At 37.2% G+C, this 23780-nt stretch overlaps 2 protein-coding genes across 2 annotated transcripts; both read left to right on the forward strand.

The window, feature by feature from the left end:
* Positions 1–3438: 3438 nt before the first annotated feature.
* On the forward strand, positions 3439–4368 carry LOC129537124 (taste receptor type 2 member 10-like). Its single transcript, XM_055396472.2, has one exon. It carries the CDS (start codon positions 3439–3441, stop codon positions 4366–4368), a length of 930 nt encoding a protein of 309 aa, XP_055252447.2.
* Positions 4369–16809: 12441 nt separating this feature from the next.
* LOC129537141 (taste receptor type 2 member 10-like) lies at positions 16810–17878 on the forward strand. The gene is made up of 2 exons (XM_055396498.1): positions 16810–17708; positions 17848–17878. Exons 1-2 carry the CDS (start codon positions 16810–16812, stop codon positions 17876–17878), a joined length of 930 nt encoding a protein of 309 aa, XP_055252473.1.
* Positions 17879–23780: the final 5902 nt, after the last annotated feature.

Consider the following 23780-nt stretch of genomic DNA (forward strand, 5'->3'; position numbering starts at 1 on the left):
GGCAACATGAATCACCTCCTGGAAATGTGTACATATTAGCAATATTTGGGGGAGTATGTTAGTCAGGAAGCTTTTGGGTATTAAGAAAATAAATCTGGTCTCAAACTAGTGTAAACTATAAGAGAATTAATTATTTCATTTACCTAGGCATGCGATGAGTTGACTCACTGGAAAAGACTCTGATGCTGGGAAAGGTTGGGGGCGGGAGGAGAAGGGGACGACGGAGAATGAGATGGCTGGATGGCATCACCGACTCTGTGGACATGAGTTTGAGTGTACTCCGGGAGTTGGTGATGGACAGGGAGGCCTGGCGTGCTGTGATTCATGGGGTCACGGAGAGTCGGACACGACTGAGCGACTGAACTGAACTGAACTGAACTGAGGCATCTAAGGTAGAGTTGGTTCCAGTCCATGACCAAAGACTCAGGTTATTTACTTCTCTATTCTGGTGACTTTAGGGTCTTCATCCTAGAGTTCCTATCTTTGGGGGTTACAAGATAATTGCCAACGACAACTGTGTCTATTTTCTTATTCTTCCCCTGCTGGAGACAGACAACTTTTTTTGAAACCAATGATTGAAACTCCTTTATTTCAGTTTATTGAAATCAGTGAGGATTTTATTCATGGATCAGGGACCCACTGCCAGCAGAATATCATAATTTGACATCTGTATATCTTCTTTAGTGAAGTATATTAAAATCTTTGGCCCAAATTTTAGTTCCGTTTCTTATCTACATTTTGTTGAGTAGTATGAATTCTTGTTATATTCTGAATAACAGTCATTTATTAGATATGTCTTTTGCAAATATTTCCTCCTGGTCTGTTACTTTCTTTTCTTTCTCTTGACTTTATCTTTTGCAGAGCAGAATATTTTTTTAACGAAGTCAAGCTTATCAATTACATCTTTCACAAATTTTGCCTTTAGTGTTTTATCTTAAAAGTCATTGCCATTGCCAAGATCATCTAGGTTTTCTTCTATGTTTTCTTCTAAGAGTTTTATAATTTTGTTTGTTGCATTTCAGTCTATGATGTGCTTTGAATTAATGTTTGTGAATTATGTAAGGTGTGTGACTAAATTCATTTTTTTGCATATGGATCTCTAGTTGCTCCAGCACTGTTTATTGAAAAGACTATCTGTGCTCCATTGTATTTCTTTTGCTCTTTCATTGAATATCAATTGATTATATATATTGATTATATTTAATATCAATTGATTATATTTATAGGCTCTCTATTATGTTCCATTTGAGTGAAGTCGCTCAGTTGTGTCCGACTCTTTGCAACCTCATGGACTGTAGCCTACCAGACTGCTCTGTCCATGGGATTCTCCAGGCAAGAATACTGGAACGGGTTGCCATTTCCTTTTCCAGGGGATCTTCCTGACCCAGGGATCAAACCTGGTCTCCCGCATTGCAGGCAGACGTTTTACCCTCTGAGCCTCCAGGAAAGCATGTTCCATTTATCTGCTTATTATTTTTGCCAATATCACACTCTCTTGTTCAGTCTTGACCTCAAGTAATGTCAGTTCTCTGACTTGAGTTTTCTCCTTCAATAGCGAGTAGGCTATTCTGGGTTTTGACCTTAGAAGCAGTTTGTCAGTATCAACAAATAACATGCTGAGGTTTTGATTGGGATTGCACTGAATCTATAAATCAAGTGTGGAATAACTGACATTTGACAATAGTGAGTCTAATCTATAAACATAGACTGTTGTTAATTTAGCTCTTTTTTACTTTCATTTATCAGAGTTTTGCAGTTTTCCTCATATAGGTTTTGAATTTGTTATATTTATACCAAAGTAACTTTTTGGATGCAGTGGAAATGCTATTGTTTCTCATTTCCAATTCCATGTGTTCATTGCTGATGTATAAGAAAATGATTGACTTTTTTATCTTAACTTTGTATCTTACTATGTTGTGATAACAGCTTATCAATTTCTTTGGTTACTTCTTTTGGATTTTCTACATAGATGATCATGTCAATTGCAAACAAAGATAGCTTTATTTCTTCCATCCAATCTGTATACCTTTTATTTATCTTTCTTGTTTCATTATATTAGTTAGAATTTCCAGTAAATGCTGAAAAGGAGTGCTGACGGAGGATGTATTTGCCTCGTACCTGATACTGGTAGAAACACTTTTGAGTATTTCACCAGTAAGCACAATGTTAGCTCTAGGTTTGTTGTATATAGTACTTATTAAGTGGAAGATATTTCCCTCTATTCCTGGTTTACTGGGAGTTTTCATCATGTCGGATTTTGTCAGGTGCTTTTTTTACATGTATTGATACATTGTGTGATTCTTTTTCATTTGTTGATGTGATGGTTACATTAAATTTCAAATGTTGGACCAAGTTTCTATGTTCAGGCTAAATCCTGGTTGTTTGTGCTATATAATTTTTATATACATTTTTGGATTTAATTGGCTCATATATGTTGAGAATTTTCACATCTACGGTGGTGAAAGACATTGGTCTGTAGTTTTCTACTAATGTCTTTGTCTGGTTTTGCTATTATGGTAATGCTGACCTTAGAATAAGCTGTAAAGTATTCCCTCTGCTGTTTTGTAAAAGAGACTTAAGAGAATTAGTACAATATTTCTTAAATGTTTGTTAGAATTTACCAGTGACTCTACCTGGGCCTGGTGCTTTCTCTTTTGGAAGGTTATTAATTAGTTCTTCTTTTTAATAATAGATTTAGACCTATTCACATTATTATTTCTTCTTGTGTGAGTTTTGGCAATTGGTATTTTTCAAAGAATTGGTACATTTCATCTGATTTATCAAGTTTGTGGACATAGAATTGCTTGCAATACTCCCTTAAACATCCAGGGGATCAGTTGTGATAACTCTTTTCACTTCTGGCCTCTTTTTTCCTTAGTTAGCATGACTAAAGTTTAATCAATTTTACTGATATTTTTTAAAGCAGCAGCTTGTGTCTACAATGGCTAAATACATCCATCTCTTCTACTTTTGCTTTATATATCTAAACTGCCAGTATTAACAGAAAATAAATGACAATGTTACAGTTGACACTGAAAAAGGTGAAGTCGAATTTTTGTTTGTATTGTGTTCAGTGTTCTGTAGGCATATATTTGGCATTCCTACTACACAATCCAGGGTAACAAATGCAAAATAGACTCTGGAGGACAGGTAGAATCTCTGAAATAGAAACTTTTATTTGCATCTTTAACAAATAGTGGTTAGGCATTTAGTCTGGTCACACATTCTGTAGACTAGCTAAATTTTATACACATAACTGGAGGGGTTTCTGTGAAGGTGTTTTGGATTCCATCCCAAGGCAGTAATCCAGGGGCATTTTACGTCTTTATGAAATGAAGGAAAAAAATTCATTCTACCATCGAGCAGCAATATATACCTCGTTCTGCAGCAGGTAATTTAAAATTGATGGAACAGAAACAATATTAGGGATTGGCAGACATGCTGAGTATAATGGAAAGTCTCCTCATTTTTGTAGCAGTTAGTGAGTCCATATTGGGACTTTTAGGGAATGGATTTATTGGACTTGTAAGCTGCATTGACTGTATGAAAAACAAGAAGATCTCTATTATCAGCTTTATTCTCACTGGCTTAGCAACTTCCAGATTTTGCCTGATATGGACAATAGTTACTGATGGATTTTTAAAGTTATTCTCTCCAGATGTACATTCCTCTGGGAACCTAATTGAATATAATGGTTACTTATGGATAGTTATGAATCAATCAAGTATCTGGTTTACCACCTGCCTCAGCATCTTCTATTTCCTGAAGATATCCAGTTTTTCCCACCGCATTTTTCTCTGGTTGAAGGGTAGACTCAACATGGTTTTTTTCCTTCTTTTGGGATGCTTGCTTATTTCATGGTTAGTTACTTTTCCACATTTTGTGAAGATTGTTAATGATAATAGAAGGAAAAATAAAAGCACAGTCTGGTCAATGGATATGTATAAAGGTGAACTCTTTGGAAAACAAATTTGGCTCCATCTTGGTGTCATTCTCCTTTTTATACTATGCCTGATTACATGCGTCTTGTTGCTCACTTCTCTTTGGAGACACAACAGGAGGATGCAATTGAATGCCACAGGATTCAGAGATCCCAGTACAGAAGCACATATCAAAGCAATGAAAGCCCTGGTGTCTTTTATCATCCTCTTTATCTTGAATTTTGTAGGCACAGCCATACAAATATCAAGTGTGACAATGCCTGAAAACAAACTGCTGTTTATTTTTGGTATGGCAACCACAGTCCTCTATCTCTGGGGTCACTCGCTTATCCTAATTCTAGTAAATAGAAAGCTCAAGCAAGCCTCTTTGAGGGTACTGAAGTCATTAAAGTGCTGGGAAAAAGAGAAAATTCCTAGAACTCCTTGACAGGCTTGTTTGGAGAAATGGACATTCCAATAAAGTAATCAAGTGAAGAAAGCCCCTGAAGATCTGTTTCACTGACACTGCTTTCTTGCTTTGGTTTCAACTGTATTACTGAACATCACCACAACCTTCCACAGTGATCCTGACTACATCTCAGGGAGTTTCACTCTTCAAGGAGATTTTAACCCCACACCCAAATCTAATGGCTCCATCAGCTTCCCTCTCTTGCAATTGCTTCTTCCTGCATCCATCAGCTCCAGAGGATTAGAGAGTATTTACTATAAAGATGTTGATGGATGGAGTAATTCTCTAAAACAAGATTTCTCACTTCGTTTTACCTGAGTTCTCTGAAATAGTGATAGAGATATCTTGGCAGTATCTTCAGCAAGATATTCAAAGAAATATTATTATTGTTGTTGTTATATTACTATTTTTAAATTTATATTAATGCCTACATTCCTCCAGATTTGTCCAGTAAGAATCACTCAGGTTGGCTTCTGTGTCATTTTGACATGTCCCCATGCTTCTACTCATCTTTCTTTACATTCTTACACAACAAAATATTTCAGGTTCGCTGTGTAGTCTGTGTCATTCAGCCTGGATTCACTCTTTCCCCAAGTTGTCTTCATTTCTTTTAATGTAGCCAGGTATTTGAAAAGCAAGATTTGGTTGGACACAAACTTTCTACAAACTTATTTAGTTCTGTTTCTGTCTCTCCTCTCGATATGTATAATACATTGCGTATTTATACTAATATCGTTAATTCCACTTCAAAATTACAGGCTTCCGTCTTTCCACGATGTAAATCCTGTCTTCAGTAGTGAAAAAAATGGTTCACACCTTTATTAGTGTGTTTACTCATTTGTTCAGTCCTAAGAAACACTGCAAGGAGATCCAACCAGTCCATTCTAGAGGAGATCAATCCTGGGTGTTTGGAGGGACTGATGCTAAAGCTGAAACTGCAATACTTTGGCCACCTCATGCGACGAGTTGACTCACTGGAAAAGACTCTGATGCTGGGAAAGGTTGGGGGCTGGAGGAGAAGGGGACGACAGAGAATGAGATGGCTGGATGGCATCACCGACTCTATGGACATGAGTTTGGGTGAACTCCGGGAGTTGGTGATGGACAGGGAGGCATGGGGTCGCAGAGAGTCAAACACGATTGAGAGACTGAACTGAACTGAACTGAACTGAACTGAAGAAACACTGAGGGCTTCCCAGGTGGTCTAGTGGTAAAGAACCTCTTGTGCAGGAGACACAAGAGATGCGGGTTCGATTCCTGGGTCAGGACGATCCCCTGGAGGAGGAAATGGCAACCCGCTCCAGTGTTCTTGCCTGAAAAATTCCATGGACAGAAGAGCCTGGCAGGCTACAGTCCATATGGTTGCACAGAGTTAGACACGACTAAGCAACTGAGCATGCACACACAGGATACACTGAAAGTAATTTCAGACTTGTTAATTCACATATAGAAAAGAAGAGAAAGAAAGAAAGAAAGGAGGGAGGAAGCGAGGGAGAGAGAGAGGGAGGGACGAAGAAGACACTGTTAACCACAGCTCAGTACTCTGTTACAGCTCATGTTTGCCTGAATCAGGGCGTAACTGTCAAAATACCGTGTTTCAAAGTTGTTTTGGTTAGTTTTCTTTCTTTACCTTTAGCATGGTTATAGTATTCTTTTTTTAAGTGAAGGTGGGTTTTTTTTTATTTTATTCAGTTGTAGGATTTTTCCCCAGTCCTTATTTTATTTTTTAATTTAAAATATCAACATTATTTCAAGAGTCAAACATAATCAAAACCATCCTGAGAATATTATCATTCATCCCTTATAACATCCATCTCATTTTAAATTACTCCTTACAGATAAAATGTGTTCAGTTGCTTAGTAGTTGCCAACTCTTTGAGACCCCATGGACTATAGCCCTCCAGGCTCCTCTGTCCATGGAATTTCCCAGGCAAGAATACTGGAATGGGTTGACATTTCCTTCTCCACTGTAGATAATAAATTCCATTAATTTTGCTTTCTTCCTCCTATTTTTATTTTTGAAAAAATAAACAAGTATGCACATACTAATTTTTTTTCATATTTCTTACATAAAAGACACTTTCCAGTTTACTCTTTTCTTTTACAATATGTTAGAAATCATTCCATCCATTTCTGAAATTGTTTCTCATTCTCTTTCATACCTTTTTAGTATTCCATCATTTGAATGTACCAGATTTGATTGAACAGGTTCTGTGTATATTTCTGGTATTTTGCAATTACAAACAACATTGCTATGAATAACCTTGTACACACATATATTGATTCTGACACCCGGTTCTAATGGGAGTCACCAAGAAATTAATTCAACCCTGGCACTACCTACCTGAAGATAGCATCAAATTCCATAGGTGGAGGGCTCAGTCTCACAAGAATACCCCCACTGGAGTTACCAATTGCAAGCCCAGGCTGTTATCTGTGCTTTTGACTTACTGGCTATAAGTCTGAGGCTCCACTAACTCTCTACTTGGGTTTGGTTAATTTGTTACAGTGGCTCATGGAACTCAGAAATCCAGTGTACTCAGTAGGTTACCGATTTATCACAAAGAATGGAAAAGGCTGTGAGTCAAAAACAAGATGAAGATGAACCAGCTTCTGCTGTATCCCCTTATGGATTTTCATGGTAGTGTTGGTGGCATGAGACATTTTTGGAAAAAATTGTGTGAAAGATATCAGTGCAAAGTGAGGATTTAAGATGATTAAAATCACTCTAGGAAGAAAAAAATATTAATGATAATTGTGAAAACACTGAAAAAGGATCCTGCAATTCACAGCATGGACTATACCAAAGGAAGCTGTGAGTGTGCAAAGTTTGAAAGACAGTCTCATGAAGACTGCTTTTGGAGAGGACAGGGAAACAAAGAGCAAAGAAATACCCTACAGAAGCCGAGTGGGGAAAAAAAAAACAGAAGAAAAAATTTAAGATTATGCCAGAGAAGTTAGACAGTTCAACAATGCATAGCTCCTTCCCTCACTGACAAAAAGACAGGCTTCCTTGGCTGTACAGGATAGCAGTGAGAACAAATGAGCTACAACCATATGGAAAGATGAATCTTACAGAGTGAATCTTACAGAATCTTTAAGGTGAATCTTAAATGAAGAAAAGCAAATTTATGTTGTCTTTGAGTTCTTACACATAAATACTAAAAAAAAGTGGGAGATTGTGAGATTGTAGCTAAAAGGGGAAAGATGTTTTCTTCTGGGGAGTTGATTGTGTCTGTTTCTTGTTCTGGGCCATGGTTATAGGGATGTATGAAGTTAGTAAAATTTCATTAAGCTCCTCACTTAAGATTTTATTAAATCTCAAAATAATAGAAACAACTGAATTATTTTTCCAAGACTGACCATAAGAAATTATCACATATTTGGTGCCACTAGAAAACAGAAATTTGCTCTTCAGAGTTCCGGAGTTTAGAAGTCTGAAATGAAGGAATCAGTAGGAATATACTCTCACTGAAGGCTCTAGAGAATAATCGTTTCTTGCCTTTTCCACCTTCTGCTGCACCCTGATATTCCTTATATAATAGCAATAGTAAAGCCGATCCCTGCCTCCAGTTGCACATGACCTTCTTCCTTCTGTATGTGGAATCTTCTTTTCCCTTCTAAGGATACCAGCCATTATATTTAGATTTCACTCAAATCCTACATTTGTCTAGACCCCTTCTCCAAATAAGAACACATTCACAGTGCTTGGATATACCTTTTGGAGGAAGACATAATTGCACCTGTTAAGTCATTCTAATAAGGGTTAAAGCTTATTAGGGGCCAATAGTTTCCTCCTTGAAGTTTGCTTCCATCTTCCCAAAATTCTAATCTACTCGAGTAAGGCCTGAGAATCTTGTCAGCTTGGAAGTTCACTGAAATGAGGATACAACATAGCAGAAAGAAAAAGGCCCTGGAGACATAAGAGCGTCTTCCTGTTTTTCCTCTTAAGTGCTTTGTACATAAGATCCTAGAATTCAACAGAGAATTCTGTGGGCCAGGAGTGAGGTGGTGTGGAGCTCAGGCTTGATGCAACCTTTCCCTAAATAGGAAACACTAGAGAGTGAAAGTAAGAATAAAGAATTTACAAATGCTGAACCTGATGTTTATAAAAGCTAAGCCTTAGAATCCTGAGTTAAAACAACAGCCAGTTAAGAATTCAGGATCCTAGCCATACTCAATCTCAGAAATCAAAATTTACAAGAAAATTGGTAAATGTGGGGAGGTAATTTGTTCATTTAAATTCTGACCTGACTCCATGTAAAATTTCCTGCTTGAGGAAGAAGAAATCACAACACAGTGTCATAAAATCTTCTCCTTATTTGCAAGTTAGCAAATATGACTTCACCTTCAGTCAAACTCATAGATGAAGAATTCAGCCTGTGACAATGGTAAAAAGAGTCATGTAGCATTGAGCTCATACAGGAAGATTGCAGTCTAAAGGGTTTTCACATGTGAAAGTGTTTTTTAGGAAGATACTCATTTTCTCTGGTCAAAGTGGGATTTTTATTCTAGACTAAAACAAACTCCAAACTACAAGCCTGAACAAGAGCATTCTCAACTGTTATACCATTTTCAAAATATCATTTGGAAGACTCTCTGTCATCAGTGACCGAAGTAACTGGGATTTCACTTCTGCAGGCATGTCAAATGTCATCAAATATGTTTTTTTGATCATTGAAATCTCAGAATTTATAACAGGAATTTGCGGAAATGGATTCATTGCACTAGTACTCTGTGCTGACTCTCTCAAAAGCAAGAATATCTCCTTGCTTGACTTCATCTTCACATGCTTGGCCATCTCCAGAATTGGTATGATGTTCACACTTCTCCTGGATGGCATTAGAATAGTGTTCCATCCAGAAATATTAGATAGTCTCCGGGTAATAGAAGTAACTTTTGATTTCCTCTGGAATCTGAGCAATTCCTTAGGTACCTGGTGTGCTGCCTGCCTCAGCATCTTCTACTTCCTCAAACTATCTAGTTTTTCCCACCCCTTCTTTCTCTGGCTAAAATGGAGAAGAAATAGAGTTGTTTTCACCATTTTGTTGGGATTCTGTCTCTCTTTGATTTTTAATCTTCTGAGCATAAAATTCAATGCTCTCAGGGTCAGTGACCATTTAGAAATAGAAAGCAACTTGACTTGGAAAAAATGCATGCATAAAACACAGAACTATAGCAGTGAAATTCTCGTCCTCCTGGGATCTCTCATCCCCTTGGCTGTGTCACTCATTTTATTTTTCCTGTTAATATTTGCCTTGTGGAGACATACCAGGCAGATGACACGTCATGCCAAAGGATCCAGAGACCTGAACACGGCGGTTCTTGTGAGAGCCAGAAATACTTTGACTTCTTTCATCATTTTCTTAGTTGTGCACTGGTTGGCTACATTCATGTTAACTTGGTCCTACTTCACACTACAAAATGACATGACTTCTATTGCTATTCAAACTGTAGCATTTCTCTATCCTTCAATTCACCCTTTTATTTTGATTCTGGGGAGCAGAAAACTGAGACCGGTTTCGGTGAATCTGCTAAGGCAAATTGAATCCTGTATCAAGGGATTGTAATTCTTCACAGCATGGAAGAACTGGTGGGGAACCATTGATGCTCTGAAGAAAACAAGTAATTTAGGAGCTCCTACATTCTCCCATTGCTTTCATATTGTATTGGATAGAAGTTTTTTTAAAAAATTTTCATCGACCAGACTATTGACATAAGAGAAAATGCTTCCTTGGATTCCATGAACTATCCTTGGCAATTTGATATAGTTATTTAATTTAAGCCTCAGAAATTTCTACAAAATACTTATTATACCATTTTCTCTGATGAAAATTCTGATGGTCTTCATATATAAGTGACCTCTCTCTAAGGTGTTAACATGGGGATTCAAACTCAAATCTTTTGGCTCAAAAAAATAGATGAATGGATGAAAAAGAATGAATTAAACCTCTTTTATTAGCTCTTGATTCTGTTATTGTTAGTCTGCTACACTGCTTTATGAAACATTTTATTAATATAGCATTTCTTTTTAAGGAAGAAGAAAAAATGTATGAAGGTTAAATTTTAAATAAATCTACTTAATCAGTGGGTCATGCTGTAATTTATATTCAATACAAAGAGAACTCTAAAATTGTAAGGAAATTATGATTTTTAATTATTGCAGAAATAAAAGAAGATATATTTTCTTGATCTTTTTGTTTAATAAAAATTGCAAAGTTTCTGAAAGTGACAATAAGGTGTTGGGGCCAGGAATGAAGCACATTTAATCACTCTGAAACAAAATCTGCTATAAGGAAAGTAAAAACATAGAAGATAAAAAAAATAACTCAAAATATGTTGTGCTATAAATTAAGGGAAAACTGTAGAGTTTAAGAGCTTCCCTTGTGGAGTTTAAGCTTCCCTGGTGGCTCAGATGGTAAAGAGTCAGCCTGCAGTGTGGGAGACCCGGGTTCAATCCCTGGGTCGGGAAGATCCCCTGGAGAAGGAAATGGCAACCCACTCCATTATCTTTGCCTGGAAAATTCCATGGATGAAAAAGCCTGACAGGCTACAGTTCATGGGGTCGTAAAGAGTCGAACACAACTGAGCAACTTCACTTTGACCTCACTTTTGCGGAATTTAAACCCTAAACTGGTATCTTGAAACCCTGGCAACAACTGTGTCTGTACAATGACCTGTGACCCACTTCATCAAGTGAGGCCTGTATGCTTCTATCCATGTAGACCTACCCTTTATCCATAGCTCCTCATACAAGGTTACCATAAATATAATCACTGCCTGGAAAATCCTCTACCGTAATCCTCCTAGGAGATATTTTAGAACATTATATTATCTTTAGGAATATAGGAACTCATCCTTAGGAGTAAGCAAAAGCCTGAATTCCTATTGAAAATGACAGTGGAAAGACATCTAGGTGTCTGCTGGCAATACCTTCACTTCCTTGGAACAGACCCTGGCCTTGGGAGATTGATGGCTGAAGCTGGGGGCAGTTTCACAACAGCATTTTCTATAGCTGCAAATGAAGAACTCCTACATCATCAGTGGCATCTTTGTCTGTTTCTAGAGTTCAGGTGGTGTCAGTGAATAGCAAAGCAGCAGAGGTTGTTTTGAAAAAATAGTTATCAAGGTAGCCAAGAGTGTTGAATGAGTCAATTGTGTGAGAGCTCCACAGTGAGCATTGCAGAACCTCCTGATCAGATGAGATACTATCCCAAGGCTGTGTTGTTCTAAATTAATGCTCCATGTTGATGGGAGGAAGTATATCCCATAGGAGTAAGATACCCCCAAACCATTTCTCTGTTTGGAGAAAAACTGGGTTGCATTTAGTCTAGCACCTGTCATGCATATCTGAGAAAATTCTTAAAAACAAGGAGATAAGATGGAAGAGAATTTTCCCTATTGCAATTTCCAAGAGAACCAATTCTCCTTGGCTCTCCTGGATTGCTGAGTAGCAATTTAATTATCGGTCTAAGTTTATAATAGAGGGATAATCTAAATTATTGTAAAAATAAAACATAAAATCCACTCTGGTTTCAGGGGAAATTTGCTGGCCTAATTTGAATGCTTACTCTTTCATACTGGTAAGCTAAGTAAAAGAAAACCAACAAAGCTTTAAGCAACAAAACAATATTTAGCACAGAGGGGAATGAAAGACACAATGTTAAAAAAGAGTCACTGCAGAACACAAGAATTCTTGGGTAATTGTATTAAATATTTTCCATAAAATTCAAGAAAATAGTTATATAAAAGAGGAGGGAACATATAACAAAAATCAAAATATAGAAAGTAAAATTGCAAAGGAGCAACCTCCCCACAAAAAAAAGAAGTTGAATGAAATAAGAGCATATTCATACAAATGAACACACGGCAAGAGATGCTGAGATACAATACATTATGGTATATAATTATCAATATTAAAACCAAGGTTCAAATATAAAGTCATTTAGAACTTTAACCTACAATTAATAAAAAAGCATTTTTCAGTGATACTGGGAGAACTGGACAACTACATTTAAAAGAATGAAATTAGAACACTTCCTAACACCATACACAAAGATAAACTCAAAATGGATTAAATGGTAGACCAGAAACTATAAAACTCACAGAGGAAAATATAGGCAGAAGACTACGATATATATCATAGGAAGATCCTCCATGACCCACCTCCTAGAATAATGGAAATAAAAACACAAATAAACAAGTGGGACCTAATTAAATTTAAAAGATTTTGCACGGCAGAGGAAGCTATAAATAAGGTGAAAAGACAACCCTCAGATGGGAGAAAATAATAGCAAATTAAACAATTGACAAAGGATTAATTTTCAAACTATACAAGCAGCTCATACAACTCAACACCAGAAAAGCTAACAACCCAGTCGAAAAGTGTACAAAAGACCTAAACAGACATTTCTCCAAAGAAGACATACAGATGACTAAAAAATACATGAAAAGAACTCAACATTGCTCATTATTAGAGAAATGCAAATCAAAACTATAATGAGATATCACCTCACACAGAATGGTAAGAATGGTGATCATCAAAAAGTACACAAACAGCAGGTGCTGGAGAGGATGTGCAGTAAAGGGACTCCTCTTGCGCGGTTGGTGGGAATGTAAATTGATCCAGCCACTATGGAAGACGGTACCCTAAAAAAAACTAGGAATAAAACTACCAAATGACCCAACAATCCCACTACTGGGCAATACCCTGAGGAAACCATAGTTGAAAAGACACATATTAGAGAACAGTATATTCTTTTTCCATATAGCTTGTGAAAGTCAAAGTTATAGAGCAAAATAATGACAGTGATTCTTTTTAAAAGGCTTTTTAGTGATTTCCAAGTTTCTTCATAGCTCATGACTCTCTTGAATAGCCTTTAATAGCTGCTTAAAATATTTGCTTTCCAAAATAGTTTTCTGATGCCTGGAATTTATTTACCGTGAAAGTGTTAACTTCTTTGCGTGAAATTTTTGTTCCTGGTGAAAAGGAAATCTCTTTGTGCTAGTATGTGACATTCACCTCTTAGTTTGTGATGTTACTCTGGAAGTGAGATTTATTTCAAAAGAGAATAGAGAACATCTAAGGGCTTTGTTAAAGATGCCAAAATAAAATGCTCCTTTAACCAGAAAAAAAAATGGGAATATTCAGGTAAGTATAAATCATTGAAATATTTATTAAAACTACACAGTGTAAAGAAATGACATATTTTCCTATTTATTGGATGAGGTTAGAGTTTAATCAGTATCGCTAGATTGATTGGGAAAGGTGACACGTTTCCATTTATATTAACCTTATATCATGAGGGAAGTTTCCACAAATAAAAACAAGTATCAGGGCCTTCCCTAGTGGCCCAGTAAAAATCCACCTTGCAATACAGAGGACACAGGTTCCATCCCTAGTTAGGGCACTAAGATCCCTTAGGCTGTGGAGCAACTAAATCTGAGCAACACAGCTAAAGAGTCCTGTGCCACAAGGAAAGATACCACATGATACAACAAAGACCCTGCATATGCAACTAAGACCCAGCTAAACAAATAAATAAGTGAATAAACAAATGTTTGTAAAAGAATTTTTCATTAATTGTTAATATTCTTAAGGTGATATGAAATATTGAACTTTATTATACACAGGATGAGCCAGTCCCTGGAAATATGTATGTATTAACAATATTTGAAGGAGCTATATTAGTCAAGAAGCTTTTGATGATTAAAGACCTAAACAGACACTTCTCCAAAGAAGACATACAGATGGCTATCAAGCACATGAAAAGAGGCTCAACATCACTCAATATTAAAAAAATGTAAGTCAAAATTACAATGAGACATCACCTCACACTGGTCAGAATAGCCATCATCAAAAAGTCTATGAACAATAAATGCTGGAAAGGGTACGGACAAAAAGGAATGCTTTTGCACTATTGGTGGGAATGTAAATTGATACAGCCACTATGGAAGATGGTATGGAGATGCCTTAAAAAACTAGGAATAAAACCACCACATGACCCAGCAATACCACTCCTAGGCATATACCATGAGAAAACCAAAATTGAAAAAGACACATGTATCCTACTGTTCACTGCAGCACTATTTACAATAGCTAGCACATGGAAGCCACCTAGGTATCCATTGACAGATGAATGGATAAAGAAGTTGTGGCACATATACAATAGAATATTACTCAGCCGTAAAAACGAATACATTTGGGTCAGTTCTGATGAGTTGGATGAACCTAGACCCTATTATACAGAGTGAAGTGAGTCAGAAAGAGAAAGTTAAATATCGTATTCTAATGCACATATACGGAATCTAGAAAAATGGTACTGAAGAACTTATTTGCAGGGCAGCAATGGAGAAGCAGACAGAGAATAGACCTGTGGACATGGGGAGAGGGGAACAGAGGGTGAGCTGTATGGAAAGAGTAACATGGAAACTTACATCACCATATGTGAAATAGATAGCCAAGGGGAATTTGCTGTGTGGCTCAGGAAACTCCAAGAGGGACTCTGTATCAACCTAGAGGGGTGGGATGGGGACAGATGGGAGGGAGGTTCAAAAGGGAGGGGATATATATATACCTATGGCTGATTCATGTTGAGGTTTGACAGAAAACATCAAAATTCTGTACAGCAATTATCCTTCAATAAAAATATAAATTAAAAAAATCTTGTCTCAAACTAGTGTAAACTCTAAGGAAATTAATTATTTCATTTACCTAGTCATCTAAAGGGGAGAAGGTTCCAGGCCATGACCAAGGACTCAGGTTATTTTCTTCTATTTTGGTGGCCTTCATCCTAGACTTCCTGTCTTTGGGGGTTACAAGATAATTGCCAACGGCAACTGGGTCTATTTTTTTCTCTCTGCTTTGCAAGAGGCACAGTCAAGAAAAAGGAAAGACACAGACTGGTTAAAATATTTGCAAAAGACACGAATGACTATCATCCAGAGTATAAAAAGAATTCATGATACTCAACAAAAAGTAGATAAGAAACCTAGTTAAAATTGGGCCGGTTTTATTTTCAAATTTTGAACCAGATTTCTATATTCAGCCTAAATGCCATTGGTTTGTGCTATATGTTTTTTATATGTTTTTGGATTAATTTGGTTAATATTGCATTGAGAATTTTCACATCTGTGGTCATGAGAGATATTGGTCTGTAGTTTTCTCTTCTAGTAATGTCTATGTCTGATTTTGGTATTAGGGCAATACTGAACTTAGAATGAGTTGGAAATCATTCCCTCTGCTTCTATCCTTTGAAAGAGACTGGAGAGAATTACTATTTCTTTAAGGTTTATGACTATTTACCGGTGACTCCACCTGGACCTGTTGTTTTCTGTTCTGGAAGTACATTGATTAACCCTTCATTTTATTTTTTTATTTTTTAATTTATTTATTTTAATTGGAGGCTAATTACTTTACAATATTGTATTGGTTTTTCCATACATTGACATGTTTAGGTCTATTCACATTCCTATTTCTTCTTGTGTGAGTTTTGACAATTGGTGTTTTTCAAAGAATTGATACACTTCATCTAATTTTTCAAAATGGGGACATAAATTGCTCATAATATTCCTTTAAAAGGCAATGGGATCAGTTATGATACCACATTTCACTTCTGGCCTTTTTTTTTTTTCTTCTTAGCACACTTAAGTGTGTTAAGTTGCGACTGATTCTTTGTGTCCCCATGAACTATAACCCTCCAGGCTCAGCTTTCCATGGATTTCTCCAGGCAAGAATACTAGAGTGGGCTCCCATTTCCTTCTTCAGGGAATCTTCACAACCCAGGGATCAAGCCCGTGTATTCTGTCTCCTGCATTGCCAGGCACATTTTTAATCATGAAGCCACCTAGGAAGCCTGTTAGTTAACATGACGCTTTGGTCATGCTAATCAACTTTATTGATATTTTCAAAGAAGCAACTTGTGTCTACAATGGCTAAATTCATCCATCTCATCTACACACTGTTTTTACTCTCTATATCTAAGCTATCATTATTAACACAATATAAATGGTATCAAAGTTGACATTGAAAATGATAAATTTCAATTATCTATTGTGCTCTTTTTTCTGTAAGTATGTGTTTGGCACTCCTACTGGACAATTCAGGGTAATAAATGCAAAATAGTCTCAGGAGGACAAGTAGATTTCAGGAAACAGAAACATTTATTTGCATCTTAACAAATTGTGGGTAGGCATTAGGTCAGGATACACATTGACTAGCTAAATTTTATAGACATAACTGGAGGGGTCTCTGTCAAGCTGTTTTGGATTCCATGTTAAGCCAGTAATTGGTGTGCTTTTAAGTCTTTATGAAATGAAAGAGAAGAAAATCATTCTACTACAAAGCAGTGATATCTGCCTTTTTATGCAGCAGGTAATTGAAAATTAATGAAACAGGAATAGTATTAAGGATTGGCAGACATGCTGACTATAGTGGAAGGCCTCCTCATTTTCGTAGCAGTAAGTGAGTCAGTATTGGGGGTTTTAGGGAATGGGTTTATTGGACTTGTAAACTGCATTGACTGTGTGAAAAATAAGAAGATCTCTACACTCAGCCTTATTCTCATTGGCTTAGCCTCTTCCAGATTTTGTCTGATATGGATAATAATTACAGATGCATATGTGAGAGTGTTTTCTTCAGATATGTATTTGTCTGGTGATCTAATTCAATATATAGCTTACTTATGGGTAATTATGAATCAATCAAGTGTCTGGTTTGCCACCAGCCTCAGCATCTTCTACTTTCTGAAGATAGCCAACTTTTCCCACTGCATTTTTCTCTGGATGAAGGGTCACATCACTAAGATTTTTCTTCTTCTAATGGGATGTTTGCTCATTTCATGGTTATTTACTTTTCCAAACATTGAAATACCTTTTTTTAATGATACTATGAAGAACAGAAACACAACCTGGTTGAGTACCATGCAGGAAAGTGGATACTTTATAAATCATATTTTGTTCAATATTGGAACACTTCTTATCTTTGTACTATGCCTGATTACATGCTTCTTATTAATAACTTCCCTTTGGAGGCACAATAGGAGGATGCAATTGAATGCCACAGGATTCAGAGACCCCAGTACAGAAGCACATATCAAAGCAATGAAGATTTTGGTGTCTTTTATCATCCTATTTATCCTGTATTTTGTAGGCATTGCCATAGAAATATCAGTTGGTGCTGTGCCTGAAAACAAACTGTTGTTTATTTTTGGTCTGACAACCACTGCCCTCTATCCCTGTGGACATTCACTTATTCTGATTCTTGGAAATAGCAAGCTTAAACAAGCCTCTTTGAGGGTACTGAAGCTATTAAAGTGCTGCTGCTGCTAAGTTGCTTCAGTCGTATCTGACTCTTCGCGACCCCATGGACTGAAGCCCACCAGGCTCCTCCATCCATGGGATTTTCCAGGCAAGAGTACTGGAGTGGGTTGCCATTGCCTTCTCCCTATTAAAGTGCTAGGAGAAAGAAAAACTTACTAGAACTCCTTGACAGGCTTGGGGGGAAATGGATACTGCAAGAAGGTAGACTAGTAATGAAATTCCTCGAGATCTGTTTCTCTTACACTGCTTTCTTGCAGTGTTTTTAACTGTTATTGAATATAACAAAAATCTTACATAAAGATTTTGACTACGTCTCGGGTAATGTCACTTTTCAACGAGATTTTAATCCCATACACAAATTGAGTGACTCTGGCACTTGCCTTCTTTTGCAGTGTTTTCTCCCACCCAACCCTAGGCCAAAAACAGCTTGGAGACTATTGACTATAAATGGTGGGAGTAAGCCTCTAAACAAGATTTCTCTTTGTATTTTAGTTGAATTCCCTGAAGCATTGATAGTCCTTCACACACACACACAAAAAAAAAAAAAAAAAAACCTCAAAGAAATATTATTATTATTACTATTATTTATTTTAATGCCCGCATTTTTCTAGACTTGTCAAGTAAGAACTTCAAATCGTCTCCTTTGTCCTTTTGACATGGCCCCGTTCTTCCTTCATGTTTCCTTACATTTTCTCAAACCGAAACATTTCAGCCTTACTTTGTATTTTCCTCATCCAGCCTTGGGTTCACTATTTCTCCGAGAAATCATCATTTATTTGAGGGAAGAAGGATATTTGAAAATCAAAATTTGGTTGGATACAAACATTACATCCACTTACTTACTTCTTTCTCTCTCTCTCTGCCTTTATGTATCTTTTTGTAATGTGCGATGTGTCTATGTTTATGTCTCTAATTGTAATTCAAAACTACAGGTTTCCTTTGTACCATGTTGCAAATCCTCTCTTTAACCATGAAAAACATGGTTCTTGTTTTGTTCGGTTTATATAGTCATTTATTCATTTATACACTGAGGGCTTCCCTGGTAGCTCAGTTGGTAAAGAATCCACCTGCAATGTGGGAGACTTGGGTTCAATCCCTGAGTTGGGAAGATCCCCTGGAGAAGGGAAAGGCTACCCACTCCAGTATTCTTGGGCTTCCCTTTTGGCTCAGCTAGTAAAGAATGCACCTATAGTGCGGGATACCTGGGTTCAATACCTGGGTTGGGAAGCTCCCCTGGAGAAGGAAAAGGCTACCCACTCCAGTATTGACAGACTTTATTTTGGGGGGCTCCAAAATCACTGCAGATGGTGAGTGCAGCCATGAAATTAAAATACACTTGCTCCTTGGAAGAAAAACTATGACCAACCTAGGCAGAATATTAAAAAAGCAGAGACATTACTTTACCAACAAAGGTCTGTCTAGTCAAAGCTATGGCTTTTCCAGTAGTCATGCATGGATGTGAGAGTTGGACCAAAAAGAAAGCTGAGTGCTGAAAAATTGATGCTTTTGAACTGTGGAGTTGGAGATGATTCTTGAGAGTCCCTTGGATTGCAAGGAGATCCAACCAGTCCAACCTAAAGGAAATCAGTCTTAAATATTCATTGGAAGGACTGATTCTGAAGCTAAAACTCCAATCCTTTGGCCACCTGATGCGAAGAACTGACTCATTGGAAAAGATCCTGATGCTGGGAAAGATTGAAGGTGGGAGGAGGAGACGACAGAGGATGAGATGGTTGGATGGCATCACCAACGTGGTGGACATGAGTTTGAGTAGGATCCGAGATTTGGTTATGGACAGGGAAGGCTGGGAACTGCAGTCCATGGGGTCGCAAAGAGCCAGACATGACTGAGTGACTGGACTGAATATTCACTGAGTATCTCCCTGGTGTCTCAAACAGTAGAGACTGCCTGCAATACAGGAAACCTGGGTTCAACGCCTGGGTCAGGAAAATGACCTGGAGAAGGAAATGGCAACCCACTCCAGTATTCTTGCCTGGAAAATCCCATGGATGGAGGAGCTTGGAGGGCTATAGTCCATGAGGTCGCAAAGAGTTGGACACGACTGAGTGACTTTCACTTTGTTCTTTCTAATATACACTGAAGGTAGTTTCAGACTTGTTAACTCATACCACTTCTAGAAGGAAGAAAAGGGGGGAAGGAAGAAAGGAAGAGAGAGAGAAAAAAATGAAAAATGAAAAAAGGAATGAAGAGGAAAGGAAGGAAGAAGGAGAGGGAGGGGAGGAAAGGAAGTAAGGAAGGGAGGAAGAAGACACTATTAACCACAGCTCAGTACTTTGTTGCAGCTCATAAATGACTATCAGTTCAGTTCAGCTTCCTTGGTGGCTCAGACAGTAAGGCATCTGCCTGCAATGCAGGAGACCCAGGTTCAATCCCTGGGTCGGGAAGATGCCCTGAAGAAGGAAATGGCAACCCCTCAAGTACTCTTGCCTGGAAAAGTCCATGGACAGAGGAACCTGATAGGCTACAGTTCATGGGGGTCATAAAGAGTCAGACAAAACTGAGCAACTTCACTTTTCTTTCTTTACTTTCAGTTCAGTTCAGTTGCTCAGTTGTGTCCGATTCTTTGTGACCCCATGGACTGCAGGAAGGAAGCCAGGCTTCCCAGTCCATCACCAACTCCTAGAGCTTGCTCAAACTCATGTCCCTTGAGTCAGTGATGCCATCCAACCATCTCTTCCTCTGTCATCCCCTTCTCCTGCCCTCAATCTCTCCCAGCATCAGGGTCTTTTCCAATGTGTCAGTTCTTCGCATCAGGTGGCCAAAGGATTGGAGTTTCAGCTTCAGCATCAGTCCTTCCAATGAATATTCAAGACCGACTTCCTTTAGGATTGACTGGTTTGATCTCCTTGCAGTCCAAGGGACTCTCAAGAGTCTTCTCCAAAAATTAAAAAGAAAAAATGAAAAAAAGAAAAAGAGTCTTCTCCAAGACCACAGTTCAAAAGCATGAATTCTTCGGCACTCAGCTTTCTTTATAGTCCAACTCTCACATCCACACATGACTACTGCAAAAACCATAGCTTTGACTAGATGGACATTTGTTGGCAAAGTAATGTCTCTGCTTTTTAATATATTTCTTTATCAGGGCACAAAGTCAAAATACTACTGTGTTCCAAAGTTACTTTGGTAAGTTCTCTTTATTTCCCTTTAGCATGGTTATAAATTCATTTGAAAAAGTGAGATTTGTTTCTTAAAAAGTCTGTTTTAGGTTTTTTCCCAAGCCTTTATTTTATATGTTTAATGCAAAATATTAACATTATTTCAAGAGTCAAAATATGTGAAAGGCATACTGAGAATATATCCTTCACTTCCATAACTTCCATCATATTTTGAATTTCTCCCTATAAATTATCAATCTTATTCATTTCTGCTTTCTTCCTCCTAATTTTATTTTTTAAAAAATAAACAAGCATGTGCATATTGAATTTTTCCATATTCCTTATATAAAGGATAGTTTGCACAGTTTTTTTTTTAATTTGTAAGAAATCACTGCATCCAATTATGAAATTATTTCTCATTCTTTTTCACACCTTTTTAGTACTCCATTGTCTGAATGTACCAGAGCTGATCCAACAGGTTCTGTGTATATGTTTGTTTCTGATATCTTGCAACTACAAGCAATAGTACTATGAGCAGTCTTGTACATATGTATTTATTGATTCTGACACCCAATTCTGATGCGTGGGAATCTTTCCAACCTCACCAAGCAATTATCTCAACTCTGACCTTACCTACCTGAAGATGGCATCAGATTCCATAGGTTAAGGGCTCAGTTCCACAAGACTACCCCCACTTCAGAAGCCAGTTGTAAGCTCAGGTTGCTACATGTGCTTTTAACTTATTGGCTATAAATTGCAGATTCCAACAAACCCCTGCTTGAATTAGATTAATTTGCTAGATTGGCTCACAAAACTCAGAAGATGTGTGTACTCACTAGATTACTGGTTTATTACAAAGAATATTAAAAGAAGTGAATCAGCAAGCAATGAAGAGAAACAGCTCTGCTCTATCCCCTTATGGAGATTCGTGGTGGTCCTGACATTAGCATGAGAGCTTTCTGGAAAAATTTTATGGAAGAGTTAATTATGAATGAGGATTTAAGACTTGACTAAAATTACTTTATGAAGGAAAAATAGTCATGCTAAATGTGAAAATATTGAACAAGAATCCTAGCAGATCACAGCAAGGAAGGAAGAAAGTTGAAAACACACAGAGTTTAAGATGTCAGTCTCATGAGGATTGCTTTTGAAAGAGGAGAGAGAAACAAAGAATGGAAAAATGCCTTAGAGAAGCTGAGTGGCTAAAGAAAAAGGAAGAAGGGGACATTTAAGATTATGCAAGAGAAGTAAAACAGCTGAATAATGCACAGCTCATTCACCCTACTGCCAAAAGATAGGCTTCCATGGCTGTACAGTATAGCAGTGAGAATAAATGAGCTACAATTATATGTAAACATATAGATGAATCTTGCAAACTGGATGTTAACGAAAGAAACTAAATTTTTGTTCTCTATGAGTTTGTACATATAAGGACAAAAAAGTGGAAGACTGTGAAGTGTTAACTAGAAGGGGCTTGAGGTTATCTTCTGGGGAGTTGATTGTGTCTGTTTCTTGGTCTGGGGTGTGTTATAGGAATGTATGCAGTTAGTAAAAATTCATGAAGCTTTTCATGTAAAATTTCATTGTTTTAACTAAAAAGTGTTTGCTAATTATTTTTTCAATAATATAAACATCTGTATTAGTTTTCCAGGACTGCTGTAAGAAATTATCACAAATTTGCTGCCTTCAAAAAACAGAAATTTACTTCTCATAGTTCTGGAGTCTAGAAGTCTGAAATGAAGGGATCAGTAGGAATATACTCTCGCTGAAGTCTCTACAGAAGAATTCTTTCTTGCTTCTTCCACCTTCTGGTACCCCCTGATAGTCCTTTAATGGTAGAAGTAGTAACCCCTATCCCTGCCTCCTGCTTCACATGGCCTTCTTCTTTCTGAATGTCGATTCTTCCTCTCTCTCCTAAGGACAACCAGTCATTATATTTAGATTCCACTCGGATCCTACATTTGCATAGACCCCTTCTCCAGATAAGAACACATTTACAGATACCAGGGGTTAGCTCTTGGGTATACCTTTTGGTGTGAGATACAATTCAACCTACTCTGTCACCCTATTAAAAGCTGGAGGTTTTTAAGGAAGGAGCCAGTGGCGCCAATAGTTTCCTACTTGAAGTTTGCTTCCAGCTTCCAAAATTCTAATCTACTCAGATGTGACCTGAGGATGTTGTCAACTTGGAATGTCAGTGAGGCCAGGATAGGACATGGAAGAAGAAAATGTCCCTGGAGAAACAAGACTGTTTTCCTCTTATATGCTTTGGATATAAGATCCTAGTCAACTTGGAAATTTTCCTTTCCAAAGTAGATTTCTAATGGCTGAGATTCGGTTACCATGAAAATGTTGTCTACTTTGCATGAAATTTCTGTTCCTGGTAAAATGGAAATTCTATTTATGCTAAATATGTGACATTTGCATCTTAGCTTGTGTAGTAACACTGAAAGTGAATTTTCTTTGAAAAGAGGATAGAGAAAATCTAAGGACTTTTTAAAAGATGTTAAAATGCTCCTTTAACCAAGAAAAAATTGAAATATTTAAACAAGTACAAAATATCAAAAAAGTTATTAAAGCTACACAATGTATAGAACTATTTTCCTACTTATGCTCTCTGTTGGATGAGGTTAGTTTAATCAATAATTCTAGATGATTGCAAAATATAATATGTTCTCATTTATATTACTTTTATACACTGAATGAAGTTTCCACAGATTAAAAGGATTACTCATTAATTGTTAATATTCCTAAGGCATAGGAAACATCATGCTTTATTATATTCAGCATTAACTGGTACCTGGAAATATGTACATATTAACAATATTTTTGAGAAATATATTTATTTTGAAGCCTTTGACTATAAAAAATCTTATCTCAAACTAGTGTTAACTATAAGGAAATTATCTCATCTACCTAGGCATCTGAAGGAGAGAGGGTTCCAGTCCATCACCA

Source organism: Moschus berezovskii, chromosome 6 (genome assembly GCF_049115385.1).
Source record: "Moschus berezovskii isolate FMDL1 chromosome 6, NW_MosBer_1.0, whole genome shotgun sequence".
NCBI lineage: Eukaryota > Metazoa > Chordata > Mammalia > Artiodactyla > Moschidae > Moschus > Moschus berezovskii.